Below are 18,291 nucleotides of genomic sequence, written 5' to 3' on the forward strand. Positions count from 1 at the left end.
AGGAAAAAAAGAGTGGTAGCAGTAAACAAATCCGTGACTTAGAAGTTGACATGCGAGTTGACATGTAGATTAAAACAGAACTGAGTCAACACTACTGATGATTCTGCATAGAATCTAGGAACTGAAAACTCAAGAGATGTTGAGTATTCTAAAATATCAGTTGAAATGGAGGAGATAAAGTGATCCCCACCTGTGTTGGACATTTCTTGCTCCTTTTCTTAAAAAAAAATAAAAATGAATGGCTAGTGGTTTATTCTATAGCTGTAATGTTCACATGATTCTGATATATTGATGAGCTGGTATGTAATTCTTAAATGTGCCTGCAGTGCATCAGCTTTTTGTTTAATAGTAATGTGATGTTATCATTGAGGAAGAAAGCATACTTGAAGGAACCTATTTATTTGAGCACAAGAACCAGAATTTTAATTGGCATGTGTCTGCGACACAGAAATGAGATTTGGGTCTTTGGTTCTTATGTTCTCAATGTTAGGCTCCCTCAGTTACAGAATTCTGGACAGAAAACTCTGGAGTTTCAGTCACTGATAAAGATGATATAGTTTAATTGATGACAACCATGGCTGTGCCACTCACCATTCTATATGTGTGTGTATTTTGTTAGGGAAAGGTGAACTTGAAGCCACATGATGAGTACATGCGTTTTGCTTAGATTCATAAGAGGGTAACTTAGAACAGAATTACACATTTGGTGGTGGCAAATGGAATTTCCAATATTAGGGACAAGGAGACATTATTTATATAATGAAAACTCAGTTTTCATTATGTAGCTCTTCTTTCTGGCTGCTTTTCCCAGCCAGCAATTCAGAGAAGTGTCAGTCAGTGGGGTGAAGCAGGGGAAAAGCTGAGGGTGAAGTGGGGTGAAGCTGAGGAAAGATAGCAAGTAGGAGCAAGGTTATGCACAGATGCCATTTTCCTGTAAATAACTCTTGCTGTTTCATACAATACTGACATGTGGTTGAAGATCTCATGTCTACTTCCAGTTGTGTAGAGTCCTTGATGAACTCTCACTACTGAGAAGAAAATTTTGGTAAGTGAATTTGTCCTTTCTAATTGCAGTGGCAGCAAATGGCATGGAGTGCTATCTGTTTATAGTTGGTGCTGATCCACCTTTGAGGTCTTTAATATACATGACAACTTCATGAGTTCTGACTCTGTAACTAGACAAAGACTAGTATTGTCATAGATAACAGAAGCAATAGACATAGGTGGCCAGAAAAAAAGTTTGCAGAAGTCTGTGCATCCAGTTTAGAATTGGAAGAGTCTCTATGAAATATGTTTCTCTATCCGTGATGTGTTTGCTAAGTTTCATTGTCACTCTCTCCCCTGCCCCAAGCTTCATACTACAGATTCTGTCAGTTCCTTTCTCATTCTCACATACCATTTTTGTCCCTTGTAACTTTGCTTCTTGCAGTGCAAACATTGTTCTGCAAGAGTAATTTCTTGTTCCTCTACTGGGCTCAGGTGTCAAACATCATGTAGTGAAAATTCCATGAGTTTGCATTTGTACCTGAAATTTGAATGGCTTAGGTACCTTCTAAAACCTATCACTTAGGAAAAGCATATCTCAGTGAGCATTTTTACAATTTCAAGTGTCAGAGGTACTGTACTACAGTGGTTCTCAAACTTTGAAGGAGCTTTACTCCCTCAGTAAGTTCTTGCGGGGGAGGGGCTAGGGCAGTGACACAATCCCCAGGATCACACTGCTAGGGAGGGTGAGGGGTTGCTTGTGACCTTTATGAAGACAGGGCTATAGCAGTTTTCCTTTCGTAGCACCTCTTATTCAAGACTGTCAAATTGCTTTAAAATTTTTAATTTATAGGTTCTTGGGGTGCCTGCTGTGAGGAAAACTCTGGTTCCAATCAGTATGCAGTTGGGTGTGCGACTGGGTGTGTATTCTTGGGGGCAAACTTTGCTGAAATTAATTGAATGCCTAAGTTGGAAAAATGTAATGATGGTCAAACATACTTTGTTCAGATTAAATCCATGATAGATGTACTGTCCTGCTTAATGCAGAAGTACTTCCAGGTTCATACATTAGGAAGTTGGAAATGCATACTGGTATTTATTGGACTAGCCAGCCATGACATCTTGATTCTGCTCAACATAGTTTTAAAACTTTATCATATTACCGGTTGTGCATTCCAGAACTCCCAGTGGATAAAAAAAACCAGTGGATACCAAATCAGTGGAAAAATAACTTTAAAGACCCACTTCCAGGTTTCTTGCTCCTCCATTGCTCCTAATGGAATAATTTCATTCCATTATTCACCCCATCCTAGTGACTGAATGCAGTGTAGTGTCTATACCGATGCATTCTGGAGTGAAAATGGAGGAGCAAGGAACTTGGAAGTGGGTCTTTAAAGCTATCTTTAACCCCAAGAAGCTTGCAACTGGTGCAATTTAATAGTATGAAGAAAGGAAATTTGATTTTGTGCTTTTTTTCCTTGTATGGCAATTGAATGTGACCCAGGTATCAGTGGTGAGTCAAATCAGTGGATACTAAATCAGTAGATACTGATGCACGACCTGTACTGAGACTATAACAATGCTAGAAGTAATGTTCATGACTCTTCCATTTTATCTTAATTTGTGACTGATGAGTAAACATTAGCTGTGTGGGGAGTTTCCATGTGTTACTTGTGCACAATTGTTTTAATACTTAATGACCCAAATATATGGGTGGAATTGGCATCCACCAAGAGGGAGCCCATTTCATCTGTGCGGTCAGGACCCACCTGTGCAGTTGGCTTACTTAAACATTGTTCTAGGTGTGAGGGAGTCATTCATGGAAAAGTAGCTCTTGCATAATATTCAAAGGGCTGTTAACTGGCTTCCTGTTGAGATGGATTAGTTGGAACATTAGGACTGACTGAATGTCTGGAGAGTGAAACCATGGTCTCAGTCACTTAAAGGTATGGGATGAGAAGAACAGCATCAAAGATCTTGTTCCTCAGTGTATATAGTACTGATATTAGAGGGCTTGACAAATGTTGAGGGGGTGAAAGTCTACTGAAGTGGGAAAGAGAAGAAGGAATTGAATGAACTACGATAGGTTAAGAATAGTAGGAAAAACCCATCTTGAAGAGGCACATACCAAATCTGAGTCACTTGTAGCACTTGCAGTTCTTTCTGAGATGATATTTTAGTGTGGCACTGGTGTGTTGCAGCAGTCTGAAGCTGATTGCAGCAGACTTGTTCTAGTGCCAGCTCAGCACTGAACTATTAACCTGTAGTAAATCTAGTCTTCTAGGACTTTAGGCAGCAAATTGAATCACAGTCCATTATTATGGATGTTTTGCAAATCTCCCCACCCTGCTACTGGATCATATGATCAGCCTGCCAGGTTGGTTATAGGTATTGCTATTCATAGTATGTAAAACAATATGTGAAAAACAAACTTTCCCTTGTTTTATCTTAATTGTATGGGGAGTGGGGGGTTTATCGATTGGCAGGGGACCTTGGCTATGTAATCAAGTGTGTAAAAACCCTCTAGCCTAGTGTTTCTCAAACTGTGGGTCCTGAGCCAATTTCAGGTGGGTTACCATTCATTTCAATGTGCATTTTATTTTTAATGTATGTGGTATGTGATTGCATTGGGGGAAATGTTACAGAACTGTACTTTTTAACAACTACTAGGTATATGCTTTTAACAGTGATAATCAGTGGTGCTTACTCCCAGGTAAGTGTGGATAGGGTCGAAGCCTTTGGGATATTTGGGGAATTTTTTTAACTCATCAGCAACTGCTTGGGAGAGTTAGGAGGGTTCTTCATTATTTTAAATTTTTAAACTTATTGCAAACTCTTAATTACTGTAGATACCCGCCCATAAGTCGATCTAACAGATAAGTCGAGGGCAGGTTTTGAGCCCCAAATCATGGAATTTTCTATGACCCTCAGATAAGTCGGGGGTTAAACTTAGGGGGGTCTGACTATAATTTTGTCTGATTTTTCCTGAAGCCAGATCCTGAAAAATAACCTTCCAGTAATTGTTACCTAAAAACTGTACAGTTTCTAATTTATTAAAAATACAATAAAAGATCATAAGATGCATTTTTTTCATTTACTTTTAAAATTCTGGTCTTCACAACATTTGTGTAAACACTGTCAGAGTAAGTGCCTGTAAACAACATACCAGTAGAACCATTAAGCAAATCTTTAAGGTGCCTGGTGTGTTAAACCAGGGGTTCTACATATAACATGCAACATAAAACATGTAATTGGGAATGTACAGTTCAGTTCACAGCAGGGAGCCAAGCGACAAGGACTGAGCTGCGCACAGTTGCAATCCTCTTTACACAGAAGCAGACCCACTGCTTTCCATTACTTATTCTTAAGTAATGGTGCATTGTACTATGGGACCTTGTTTCAGATGGAAATAAGGATCACATTCTGGGGTTGTAAAAACCAGACTCCTAAACTTGGGGGGGGGGGGGGGAATTCTTTGCAAATGACTTGCCAGGAATGTCTGAGCAGCAGCAAAAGAAGAAAAGGAGGCATTTCCCTTCTCCAAACTGGAAGGGAGACAAAGGGGCTTCTGGGAATTGTTGGGAGGCTTTGTGGGAGTATGTGCTGCACTTCCATAGTAGTAGGCCATACAGACTACAATTCCCAGAAGCGCCTTCTCTTCCTGTCTGGAGAAGAGGCTAAAACAGCTGCCTCTGAATACCGTAATTACTGGTAAAAATTCTCCTTTTTCTCCACCTGCTTCCTAGCCCATTTCCACACACACACACACACACACACACACACACACACACACTTCACCAGACAGCTGCAGAGCTTCCATAAGCTTCCCAGAAGCCCCCAGAGAATCCTGCCTCCTTCACTGCATTGACCCGGGTATAAGTCAACCCAGGATCTCGGGCTCTATTTTTAGGCATAAATTTTTCTACAGTGGATTTGATTTTGTCATTTGGGAGGTGTTAGAAAATTCTTCTCCTTGATATCACTTCTGGCATGACATCACTTCCAGGTTAATGACATCACTTCCGGTGGGTCCTGACAGATTGTCACTCTAAAAAGTGGGTCCCAGTGCCAAAGTTTGAGAATTGCTGCTCTAGCCTGCATATTTGTGGATACTAAGAATTGCATCTGGATGATCATAGACATTGACTTTGTCTTATCTTTGGTGTGCATGGACAGTCTAACAAAGTTAGCTAGATATTATTGTAGGTGCATGTGTATTTACAACAACAATGTAGAAGCAAAGACATAGTACCCTGGTAACTTGACTACTACCACTGATTGGGGGTGGTGGAGTTCCTTGAGGAGAACAAGCTATGATGCCCATATGCTAACGCGTATGAAATGCTCTGGTATTGTTAGTGTTTATACTGATTATGCCCTTTTTCATTTTTAGTCTCTGTTGGAAAAGTTCTTGATTCCTAATGCTTCGCAAGCGGAAAGCAAAGTTTTCTATTTGAAAATGAAAGGAGATTACTACCGCTATTTGGCCGAGGTTGCTGCTGGTGATGACAAGAAAGGTACAGTGTTTGATTTTTTCAGTGAACTCATGTTGAGTGGGATGATTTCTGAAGTGTTATGCCCTAAGCTTCAGTTCAATTAAGGACACATTTTAAGTTTTAAAGCAGTCAATATATTCAACTGCTATAAGAGCTTCGTTCGAAGGATAAGATTTTTCATATTGACACATGAATAAACATTTGCTGTTTAGGTATTTAAGCTATAGTGTTTAGGCATCTGGCTCTTGGAATGTGTTACATCGGTCATTTTTACTGTAGTCTGACTGCTTTGATGGTTTACTGAAGACATCTGGATAAAGGATTTAAATTGTAAGCAATTAAAAGCTTTGTAAAGTGGTGGATTGAGGCTCCTAGTGCTTGTACAATGTCTCTAGTGTTCCTTCAATCAAGACAGCTATTCTTAAAACTATGGAAGCTGCTAATCTCAAACTGATAAATAAGCTTTGAACAAGTAGCATCTAAAATTCAGTTTAGAAACAGAACAGCATTTAGTTGCAAGTTATGCCTGATCTTTTAAGTGTTATGATACAGCAGAGCATGCTGAGAATATCATTACAGGGGGGCCCCATATCCGCTTATCCTGTATCTGCAGATGCACTTGTGTACAGATTGGGTCCGTCACCCCCCCCCCCCCCCGCGCGTGCATCCCCTTGCCTCCAGTGGGGCCTCTGCGCTCAGCAGAGGCTGTCCATCCCCGAACTCTGCCAAGCTCAGACTGAGCTCTGAGGCTTAAAAAAGCGACTTCTGGTTTCACAGAGAAACCAGAAGTGATGTTTTTAATGCCTTTTAAAGCATTGGGAGGCCAGGGAAGCCCTCCAGGGGTGCACGTGCTGGGGGGGCAAACCTGATTCACAGATACAGGGGCCCCTTGTACACATTTTAGTGTTGAGATATACAATTTCTGAAAAGCATGAGGCCACAAAAATAACAAAAGATGGGGGAATTAAAATATATGCAAATTTTTCATATCAAGTCTAAACTGCATCATTTGTAACTCTGTATATAAAATTGTGCAATTTCAATTACTCAGTTATCCCCTTTTACACAAGCAATTGCTTTATGGTATTTTGTTTTATCAAGTTGTAATTCAGTATATGAACATATTTTCTATTTACATGAGATTTCTGTTTATGCTGTGCTGCCAGAAACTTGCACTGGAGAAGATTTTGTATTGGCAACCTTCAGTCTTGAAAGACTATGGTATCGTGCTCTGAAAGGTGGTTCTGGCACAGCGTCTAGTGTGGCTGAAAAGGCCAATCCGGGAGTGACAATCCCTTCCACACCGGGAGCAAGTGCAGTCTGTCCCTGGTCTGTCTCCCTGGCTATGGGCCTTCCTTCTTTGCCTCTTAGCCTCAGACTGTTGGCAAAGTGTCTCTTCAAACTGGGAAAGGCCATGCTGCACAGGAAAGGCCTTCAAGCGGGCCGCTCAGAGGCCAGGGTTTCCCACTTGTTGAGGTCCATCCCTAAGGCCTTCAGATCCCTCTTGCTTTTACACAAGCAATTGCTTTATGGTATTTTGTTTTATCAAGTTGTAATTCAGTATATGAACATATTTTCTATTTACATGAGATTTCTGTTTATGCTGTGCTGCCAGAAACTTGCACTGGAGAAGATATGAGACTGGAAAGGGGCAGTTTTTGATCATGAGATGCAGGCACTTGGTCCTGTTCTAGTGCCTTGCCTTAGTTGCTGCTATCTCACAACACATGCTCACTGCCTCACTTGTTCAGCCAGGATCACCACCTTCTATCCCTTTCCCTCCTTGGAGTGGTATATCTGCTCATCTGTGCATGTGGGGGTGAGCATGCCACAGCTGGTGAGGGGAGAGGATTGCACTTGTACAGTGGTGGCAGGCTGACTGAAAGCCTTGCCTGAATTGCTGCCAACCCAAGGTGCATAGATCTTCCCTAACACGATCAAGCCACTCTCCTTGCATTTCTTTATCTTCTCAAGTGCCAGCGTGAGCGTTCAGTATGCACAGTCCATCTACACCTGTAGCACCATATGTGAATACAGTGAGCACCATGAACAGGAAATGTATTCCTGTTCCTAGTGGTAGTGGAGTGCAGAAAGCGAGAAGCCCATCAAGTGCTGCACAGAAATTGGATATCATAAATGTCTGGATCAGGGTAACCATTCAGATGATATCTCTTAAATGAATTTGTCTTTGTCAATTGTCAGAATGCTCTTTATGCAATACTAAAGCGGGTTGTGCAATCCTTTGAGGTTTATGTTTTGAGTATGTAGCACATTCATTTGAATCAATGTTAGAGCAGGTAGAGGAGAGCTCTACTTTGGATAGCCACTTTGGATAGCCACACTCATAATCACTCATGCTTACATTTTAAGATTATCCAAGAAAAGAAAATATCTTTGTTTTCAAGATTTGAGGATGGTGGCTCTGGACATTTTGCCAAGGCAATTAAAGCAATTTTGGTTTTGGATACATAATGCCCCTAGACATCCTAGGACTATTGGAAGATGTAGCATTAAACTGAAGAGAAGTTTTTTTGCCTCCTAATACCACCTCCACCCTACAACCCATAGATCAATGTGTCATAGCTACTTTCAAAGTCCTTTACGCACAGCAAGTGATGCAGTATATTCACAAGGTTTGATAACTGAAAAAATGTAGCAATTAAGAACTTGTGAAAGAGCAACATTAAAATGGCAAATCAGATGTGCTTGATCAGCAGTTTTCAACCATTGTGCAGTGGCCTACTGGTGTGGCACAAATGGTCTAGAGGTGTACTGTGGAAGTTTGGAAGAGGGTCATTTATTAGTAGGGCAATTGGGGGGTGTGAACCTCCCACCAGCAGCATAGTGTGCCTTGGCAGTTGTCAAAAAAACTGATGGTGTGCCTTGGTAGTTATAGTGCTTTGTTAGTGTGTTATGAGATGAAATATTCAGAATAGCTGTACTAGATAACAGAATCATCTAGACATGACTCAAGCTTTCGTTTCAAGCATGCATTACGTGACATCCTTGGCTACTACCAAGAATTCTGTACAATAAAAAAACCACAAAAAAGTCCACATTGCTTTGTCCCAAGAAATCTACTACTCCTTTAGATTCTTGACCATCTACTTCTGCCTATTGGCCATCCGCCGCTTCTTAATCCATGGCATGGAGACAAAATGTATAAGAACAAGAATTGCATTGTTCTTTCCTCTATTTGGATGAATTTTTAATGCCTGCTTTTGTTACCACCTTTGGTTTTTTACTGCTGGTTTAGTTCTGCTTTTATTTGGTTTGTTTGCACCTGTATGTTATATCTATAGCTTTAACAATTATTGTTGCTGCTTTTGTGAAATTTTGTACTGTTGCTTTTAGTCTTTTTAGCTTTTTGCTTGCAGCTGCTGTCATATTGTACTTCTATAATTAACTTCTATAATTACTTCACAGTAATTGGCATGTTCTTGTTTTTATATAAGCCACCTTGGGCATCAACATTAAGTACGGAAAGATAGGGTAGAAATATATATATTTGGGGAGGACTTCTGTGCTCAGGAAGTAATTAGAAATTATAATTTGGGATCATATGGGGGAAACATTTTTCGCCTTATGAGCAGTTTTTGTAGAACCTCTGTCCCCCTCATCCCACCCTCCTCTCTGCCCCAGAACTCCTCCCTATGCCCCGAAAAGCTACACTGCCACCTGGTGGTGCTACTTAACCAGCGCAGGCATCCTCCCAGTGCTAAGATTCAGCATCAGCACTCCCTCCTCCCAGGATACTGCAAATGTGCATGCTTGCAATACCCAGAGCTGGTGGTACGTGTGTTCTGCCAGTGCTGAGAAATATAGGATTGGGCCCTAAGTGACCATCTGTAAAGGATGGTAATAGATCTTCAGCTTATTGTATACCCAGATTATGTTAATTTCTAATAACTTCCTAGGTTACTGGCTTTGTTTAAAAGGATTCCATGTGAGAGTGAGGGGAAACCTCCCTTTTGATAAGCTTGCTTCAGAAGAAGGTAACGGGTTTGTCTATCTTGAATTGTGCTTAGAACAGTGGGTACTTACATAGTAGGTCCGCTAATAGTTTTCCATTTATGCATCTGGTAAATCTATAACTCTTGTGTCATTTGAATCAAACCAGGGAGGTTATTTATTTGAACAATTTATATCCTTTCTCCCACACTTAAAGGCATTCAAGGTGGCTCATTTGCTTTGACATAGTTGACACTTGCCTGATGTCCGGGCAGGCAGAACAGTCCTGTGATCCATCTATGATGTCCACAGCTACACTAAAGCTTATACCTGTGTTATGATCCTGTGCTGTTCAGCAACAATGTCAAAAACATAGGAGGGAGGCAACCTGACAATGACAGGCTCTCTCATAAAAGACTGTAGCAGCAGTTGCATCTTTGCCTTGGCTGACTACCCCATATTGGTGCCTTCCATGTATGGTTAATTAGTACATGGTGTTTTTATTGCCATACTTGTCATTTAAATTGTTCAGTATCATCTGAGGTACTAAACAGGCTGTATATCAGATGGTATCTCTGTGGGACAGCACAGGCTCAACGAGGAGTGACTCAGTATTTAAACAGCAATGTATGGTCAGGAAGGAAGACTGAAAACGTTGAATATACCGTGTATGCTGTATATCCAAGTGAAGAGCTGCAAAGATGAATGACTTCACTCCATGTAGTTGTCTCCCTTAGCTGGGCTCCAAGAGCCCTTTTATTTTGCCCAGCCCACTTAATTCCATTTGGAATCTCTTTCTTCCCTTTCCCCACCAGTCCTCTACTGGTTATACTAAGTTTGTAAGTTACATCTTGGTTCCACTGCAGAGGTTTGTCCAGAAGTCAAAACAGCTGGCTCAGTGTTATCATGCCTGTGTGTGAGCACCAGATCAGACAGACTGTGCCTGCGTGAATGGCAGTGTACACTTGGACCTAGTGTATTGTTTCCCCATTCCTTCTCCGTGCCATGCAACCCAGCTCATGGCTTATCAGAACAGTAATGCAAGTTTCAGGAGGACAGCTGGTTGTTGGATCCTGTCTACTCTTCCTTGCCTGGGACTCTAGTGACAAGACTGAATATGATGCAGACTCTAAACCTTAGAGCAGTGACCCACCAGTCACTGTAATGACCCACCAGTTTGTGTAATGCTTCCCCCGTCCCTTTAAGGAAGAGGAAGGATAGGGAAGCAGTCCCCAGGATTGCATCCCTAAGGGGGATAAGGGGGGGGTGCTTTCACTTACTTGTAGTCAGTGAGGGCTGCAGGAGGTGCAGGGAGCCCAGCGCAGCCCTCCACAGGGCTCCTGAGGTTTCGGATCTTCAAACTGAAGCTATTGCCTCATTTCAAGATTCCAAGCCTCAGTTAGCCCTGCAAAGGTCTGCGCTGGGCTCCCCATACCCTCTGCAGCCCGCAGCAGCTCTCACTGATTACTAGTAAGTGAAAGCATGCTCATTCACCCCCCTTAGGGATATGATCCTGGGGGTTGCTTCCCTGTCCTTGCCCCTCCCCCGCAAAGACTTACTGAGGAAGTCAAGCTCCCTCCAAGTTTGAGAACCACTGCCTTATAGTGTTGGTGAACACCCTGGATTTTTTCCTCCCTTTGTCTCATCTTGAAGACTGCTAAGGTGAGTGACAAGTGGGGTTGGGAGAGGGTTCAGTCTGCTAACCCTCAGTGCAGACACTGCTGATGCTGCTGAACCTCTAACTGAACATCATCACTAGTGGAGTTTTGAAAGCAGAATAGAAGAATGTTGAAATGGACCTTATTCTAGCATTATTGATTCATTGCTGAAAAATGTGTGACAGGTAGTAGAAACATGGATGCAGCTTCTTCATCACTGCATTTCTGCTCTAGGTATGGCTGTATGTGTTGCATTAACTATTGAGCAGCTTTTAGAAACTGCTAAGCTCAAAAAGGAGCAACTCTGCATAGGAGCAATTGGATTTTCTACTGATCTGTGTGGTGTGAAGGAGTCTTGCCTTCTGTGCATGTGTTGTGTGAGTGTCTGGAGAGATCTGGTTATGTGGAAGGATTCATGTGTTAGGACAATACTTCTCCATCCATCAGACAGTATTGCAAGCAACATCTTCAGAATCTGCTTGATTCATTTGATATCTCCAGGTTCTTCTGCAGATTTATCACCTCTCTGTGATAAACTTGTGTTGGGGCTGTGTCTCAAATGGACCCCCACCAAACTGAATGCTCCTCAGTTTACACAATCTCTAGACCCCAGCTCCCACTGTGCAAACAGCATCTTTAAGTGTCCTGCCACACATTGAAACTACTTTTGAAAAAGAAAGAATTAAGTCATTACAAAGATTTGAGTGCTGTACTCTGAATAACTCACTACTTATTCCATTTTTTTAAACGGGGAGGGGTTCCTGCTTTAGGTATGGCCTTCAACCCTCTAAATGGCTGCTTTTTCCTTTGCCTATCTGAATAGGTGCTTTGTTACTACAGCTGTAGTTGCTGCAGTGTAACAGACCTTGAGGAAGAGCACCTATAAGGATTCTGTGTAACTAGGTTTACATGACCTTCCTAAATTTGTTGTTCTCCTTGGCTGGCTAACAGTATTTTATTTACCATACTTTTATTTGGTCTTATTCTGTCTTTCTCCCCATAAGGGAGTAGGGAACTTTGTGCTCCTATGTCTAGAGCTTGGAGCACACTTTCTTGCAAAATCTCCTGTCATGTACCTCAAGCTCTAAACAGGAGAGCAAAGTGATGTGGCTTCATGGCATGTGCCTTGCGTTCCCTTACTTGGACTACATATTACTGGTATTGTGCCATGATATGCTGTTAAGATAGAAGTTTACTCTCTTATGAGTAGGGAACAGTTGTCCTGGGTTATCTGCTAACCCTTACAGGATAATATTCACTTTTACTGTCATAACCTTGGACTGACAAGAGAGGCTCAGCTTAGTCTGGATAAGGATTCTAACTAGATGTATCTGATTCTTTCCATTTTTTTCACTTTATGCTTTTACAGGTCGAACTGCTGCACTGACAAGGTTACAACGCAGCATAATTATGTTAGCATAAAGCTGAACTATAGCATAAGGAATTACCTTGTCAATTGGCGTAATTCATGGATAAGAATCAACAAAACTAGGTTCTAGCAAATTGTTATGTTTTGGTTTTCATTGGTCCCAACCACCTTTATTATTTTCTCTCGTTATCCCTTCAAAGATAGCTGTTGCATCTGTTCAGATATCTTTTTCTAATCCTAACAGGCTGAGAACCTCCTAAACATTGTTAATTTTTCATTCTGTGATGGATCTTCTATTGTTTAATTTCTAATTCATTTTAGGAATGCTATTTGAGTTTTCCTCTGTAGTACTTTGTATAGGTTGCGTTTCCCTGAATGCTACTTGAAATGTCTCTTGCTTAATCTTGAAATTAAGTTTATTTTTGTTACAGTCAAATTGTCCTGTGGTTAACTTGTTTTATACTCTTTGTACCTTAAATCTTTTTAAAAGATAAGGGGAACTATGTGAGCTGAAGAGTAATCCAAATGCGTGCTGTTACTACTATGCAATTTTATTCCAGTTCAGCTCATGAAATCTAGTTTATCTGTCACAACTACCCATACCTAGAGAAGAGCTTTTAAACCGCTGTTCCCAAACTAAACCTTGCTAGTAGCTGCTAATTTCTGTTGATATTGGAGTGCATTTTCTTTCAGGTAAATACTCATGGCTTCATTTTTTTGTTCCAAGTATTTTTGGGTGTCCTTTGTATCTTGCTCAACAAGCCCCCCCTTTTTTTCTTTTCATTTTTTTCCCATTGTACTATTTTTTGAACTATTGGATTGTTACCAGCTCTTCTTTTCTTTCCCCCTAGTTGTGCTAGCCATGCCTGTTTCCACAAAATATGTATCCCGAAATCCTTTACTAAACTTGTAGGTGCTTGGATGTCGTTACAACAGTGGCCAAAACTGGGATCTTACACCAGTCATGGTTGAACAGTTGCCAGTATGTGGCTTGGATGCTATCTTCCTTTTAGTGAATTACAGTATAGTGTTTCACTTGTTTGCAGCATTGCAGTTATCCAAGTGTAGTGTGGGACATTCAACTGAGAGGAGGAAGGCAGAAAGAACAAGGAGGCTAGAAGATCAGATTGGATCTAAGAGACTGGCCTAAGTCAGTCTGGCCTAAGAGACCTGTCAGAGAGGAAAAGGCATGGCCAGGGATGTTGGCAAGAGCTGTTCACTTGAACCCTTGCTAGCTTGGGGTGGACCAGAGGGTAGTCTCAAAACTGTAGCCAGCCTTGCCATAGACCTGGGGAAGACTGTGTGCCAGTAAGTGTGTTATTTTGGACTGTTTCCAAGGCAGAGTCTCTACCTGGCTTCAAGGCTATAGCAAAAGAAAGTGAATTAGCCTGATGGTGAAATCAGGAAGCCCTACCTCTTTCTGTTGTACCTTGTCCAGTAAATTCTAATCTGATTAGAATTGAGAAGGGGCTTGTCTGATTTCCTCTTACCCTCATGGTTATTCAAACCCTCTTGGAGGTGGAGCTGCTCCTTTGAGAGGGAAGTCGGGGAGTTGACATCGTCCTCTTCAACAGTATTGATAGTGGTCAGAAAACCACCCTTTTGTGGTTTTTTCCCCTCCGTTTCATTTTTCTTTTTGCATTTTGATTTACAGCAGTTTCTTAAACAAGAAGACACAAGTACTCCGGCTCTTACATGTGCATTTCTTAACCCAGCATGTAATTAGTTTGTGGAACTCTTTGCCACAGGAAGTAGTGATGGCATCTTGCCTGGATGCCTTTAAGAGGGGATTGGACAAATTTCTGGTTATGGGTTACAAGTCATAGTAGATATGTGCAAGCTCTTGGTTTTAGAGGCAGGCTGCCTCTGATTGCCAGATGCAGGGGAGGGCACTGGGACTCCTGTCTGTTGTCTTGTGTGCTCCCTGGGGCATTTGGTGGGCCACTGTGAGATACAGGAAGCTGGGCTAGATGGGCCTTTGGCCTGATCCAGCGGGGTTCTTCATATGTTCTTATGTATATTTTTTTTCTTCTGTGCCTTTTTAGAAGCAGATGTTTAAGGGCAAGGACCAATTGCAAGGGCAACCTACTTACTGTTTCTCAGAATTTGTGAGAGCAGGATTTCTGGCACACTTGAACTATGCCTTAATATTGCTACCCAAATGGTTTTCAAGAAGTAGATAGCTAATCCTCCGGGCCTATGTCTTTCTAATGAGTGTATGAGAGTGTGTCTAACTGCCAAACTTTGAAGTTAGGATGTTTCCTTTCTCTTATTCCTAGGTTTGAGCCCGAAAATCTGGCTAGGGAAACCAGGGATGTGCTAGAAATTCCTTGGTTTATGATAATAGTAAAGCTGATCAGATTTCTAAAATCCCCTATAATTGGCTTATATGACATGAGTTTAAGTTCACTGTCAGTGTTTTCAGGTTGGTGCCTTTCTGCCTGAATAGTTTGCATATACAGTGGTGCCTTGCAAGACGAATGCCTCGCACACCGAAAAACTCGCAAGACGAAAGCGTTTTTGCGATTTTTCTGGTGCTTCGCAAGACAAATTTTTCTATGGCCGTGCTTCGCAAGACAAATTTTTAAAATTAAAAAGTTGAAGTTTTGTGCTTGAAATTTTTGAAATCCTCTGTACAGTATGTATGCCTTTAAAGAGCACTTAATAAACACTTTGTAAACCAAATTTGACTTTGTTCTGATTTTTTTTGCCCATAGGAACGCATTAATTAAATTTCAATGCATTCCTATGGGAAACCGCGCTTCGCAAGACGAAATTTTCGCAATACGAAACAACTTGCGGAACGAATTAATTTCGTCTTGCGAGGCACCACTGTACATGAAAATATGCATCTGAAATGCAATAAATGCATTATTTCTCAACATGGTAAATACCATAGCTTCTAAAACACTTTCTGAAACTATAGAGGTTTATTTCTAGAAACTAAGCAGTAGTCATTGTGTGTTAACAAATTCCCAAATGCAACTGCTAACTTGGGCATTGTTCTCTTTGTTTTTTTTTAAAGGGATAGTGGAGCAATCACAACAGGCATATCAGGAAGCTTTTGAAATCAGCAAAAAAGAGATGCAGCCAACACATCCAATCAGATTAGGTCTGGCTCTTAACTTTTCCGTGTTCTATTATGAGATCCTGAATTCTCCAGAGAAAGCCTGTTCCCTTGCAAAGACTGTGAGTTAATAATCTGATTATTACACTAAATATAACTTATATTAAGTTTTACATGTACAAATGTACTCTTCTTTTTTTTAATCATAGGCTTTTGACGAAGCCATTGCTGAACTTGATACGTTAAGCGAAGAGTCATACAAAGACAGCACGCTAATAATGCAGTTACTGAGAGACAATTTGACAGTAAGTACTTAGACAGTTTGTACTAAGCAAAGCACTTTATACAAGCAAAGAGGAAGGTAGTTGTCAAAGTTTGTATTCTAAGTATTTGGTATTGACTACTCTTTAGGCTCATGGGCAGCCAGGGATTAAATAAAAAGATTTTATAAAATCTATCTATGGAATAAAATACATGGTGTGTTTGCTTCCCTCAGTTGTGTAGTCCTTTTAACAAATCCTCTTTGAAATGAGAAATTAGCTGTCTTGGAGGTAATGGTGATGAGTGCTTGCTTATTCACACATGTTCCTAAAACTAAAAGTTTAATCAGTAACACAAGGATGCATTTTTCTTAAACAGTTGTGGACATCGGATACCCAAGGAGATGAAGCTGAAGCAGGAGAAGGAGGGGAGAATTAACCAGCCTTCCAATTTTGTCTGCCTCATTCTAAAATTTACACAGTAGACCATTTGTCATCCATGCTGTCCCACAAATAGTTTTGTTTACGATTTATGACAGGTTTATGTTACTTCTATTTGGATTTCTATATTTCCCATGTGGTTTTATGTTTAATATTAGGGGAATAGAGCCAGTTAACATTTGGGGAATTTTTGTTCATCCAAGGAGGCCAATATAGAGATGTGGAATTTTTATAAAAGTTTTACATGTTTGGCATAGTACTCTTGGTACTTCGTGGTTTCCCACAAAAGCCAATGTTAAACAGCTTCCTATGTTGAGCAAAGAGAAAACTGCTTGCATATTGGTCTGTCACAGTGGTAAAAAAAGGGATGATTGGTTGCAACCACACAGGTATAGTGAATGTGGGTACTTCAAAAGTGGAACACACAGCAGAAGAGAATAATGTCCCATGGATGTTGCATGTCAGTCATGTAAATCTGTGGAATCTACAGTCCAAGTATACATCTCTGATTGCAGCAGAAAAGTGTTCCTTAAGGTGGTTTGCTAACCCAATGAACTTTCTCTAGGAAAGGGCAGAAACGGTTCACATTCCATTACTTGTAAAGTTACCTGCTGTTGCTTTCATTATTTTTGCTACACAATTTATTTGTATTTAAATGGTTTAGGCAACCTAAGAACAAATGTACAAGTAAAGATGCAGTAAAAATGAAATGCTTGATATCCATAATTACACTGTATATCAAGCACAGCAGTAAAACAAAAACCCATGTATTTAACTTTTTTAGGGTTTTGCTTTTGTGATTTTTTTTTGATACTTCGCCTAACATGCATGTGCTGTAAAAATAGTTAACAGGGAAATAACTTGAGATGATGGCTAGCTTTGTTTAATGTCTCCTGAAAAAATTTTCATGAACAATCTAAGCATAACTGTTAAGAACATGTGTATTAAGTTGATGTAAGTGGAATAAAAGTTTTATGAATGGACTTTTCAACTACCTTCTCTGTAGTTTTCATGTACATCTGAGTTCCTCTTCAGGATATCTTGCTGTTCAGACAGTGTTTCCTTTTGTGTAATTCTTTAAGGCAGCCATTTTGAACTGGCACACTGGTGTGTCGCAAATGTTCTGCTGGTATGCCATGGGAGTTCGGAGGAAGGTCATTTATTAGTAGGGCCATTGGGGGATGTGAGCCCCCCACCAACAAAATGGTGTGCCTTGTCAGTTGTCAAAAAACTGATGGGGCCATTGGGGGATGTGAGCCCCCCACCAACAAAATGGTGTGCCTTGTCAGTTGTCAAAAAACTGATGGTGTGCCTTGATAATTTTAATACTTTGTCAGTGTGCTGTGAGATGAAAAAGGTTGAAAATCACTGCCTTAAGGTCTAATATCTGAAGCTAACTTTCTGTATCCAGCATCTACTACCATTTCAACTGCTCTATTCGTATTTCCATTATTTAAGTTTGCATTGTTCCGATCATTGTTTAAGAATGCTGCACTTGTATGAACAAAGAGCACACATACAAAATTTTGGGGAGACTTTTGGAAATTTCACAGAAGTATAAATTCACCTGACATGTAGTATAAATTTCAGTAGATACTCAAAGACATCCAAATGAAACAACAGTTTTTGTTCTCCACATTGGGGGGGGGGCCCTTTTGTCATGAATGGTCCTTTATAGGTGGATATGTAAATATAATCATTAAGGCTGTGGTGATTGACCTGGTTGGGGCTGGAAGCCCCATTTACAAGCAAATGGACTAAGGAGAGTTGGACTCTCTGTGCTGATGATGTTGGCAACCTTTTGGGGGGAGTAGACTTATCTGAAGATGGCATGGTATTCTGAGCAAACTTGTGGTGCTTATTTGCATGTGCAATATCAGCCTGTGAGATCAGGTAGGCATGTCTGCCAGCAGCATCTGGCACAACACTTGAAAGAAGGTGGTTGGGAGCAGTCTTAGTTGCTGCATTAGCAATCATGTTGGAGTGTCTCTCCTGAACAAATGAGCTGCACACATCACTTATGAAAACCAGTCAAACAGTGCATTGCTTTGTACATGAGTGATAA

General features: G+C 40.8%; 1 protein-coding gene across 2 annotated transcripts in view; it reads left to right on the top strand.

The window, feature by feature from the left end:
* Nucleotides 1-17,217, top strand: part of YWHAZ (tyrosine 3-monooxygenase/tryptophan 5-monooxygenase activation protein zeta) — a 30,935-nt gene extending 13,718 nt beyond the window's left edge. For both annotated transcript variants that reach the window (XM_066622919.1, XM_066622920.1), the window contains exons 3-6: nucleotides 5,378-5,501; nucleotides 15,484-15,647; nucleotides 15,735-15,830; nucleotides 16,165-17,217. In XM_066622919.1, coding sequence (XP_066479016.1) covers nucleotides 5,378-5,501; nucleotides 15,484-15,647; nucleotides 15,735-15,830; nucleotides 16,165-16,224 — 444 coding nt within the window. In that variant the 3' untranslated portion in view covers nucleotides 16,225-17,217. The remainder of the gene's footprint in view (nucleotides 1-5,377; nucleotides 5,502-15,483; nucleotides 15,648-15,734; nucleotides 15,831-16,164) is intronic.
* Nucleotides 17,218-18,291: the final 1,074 nt, after the last annotated feature.

The sequence above is a fragment of the Tiliqua scincoides genome, chromosome 4, assembly GCF_035046505.1.
Source record: "Tiliqua scincoides isolate rTilSci1 chromosome 4, rTilSci1.hap2, whole genome shotgun sequence".
NCBI lineage: Eukaryota > Metazoa > Chordata > Lepidosauria > Squamata > Scincidae > Tiliqua > Tiliqua scincoides.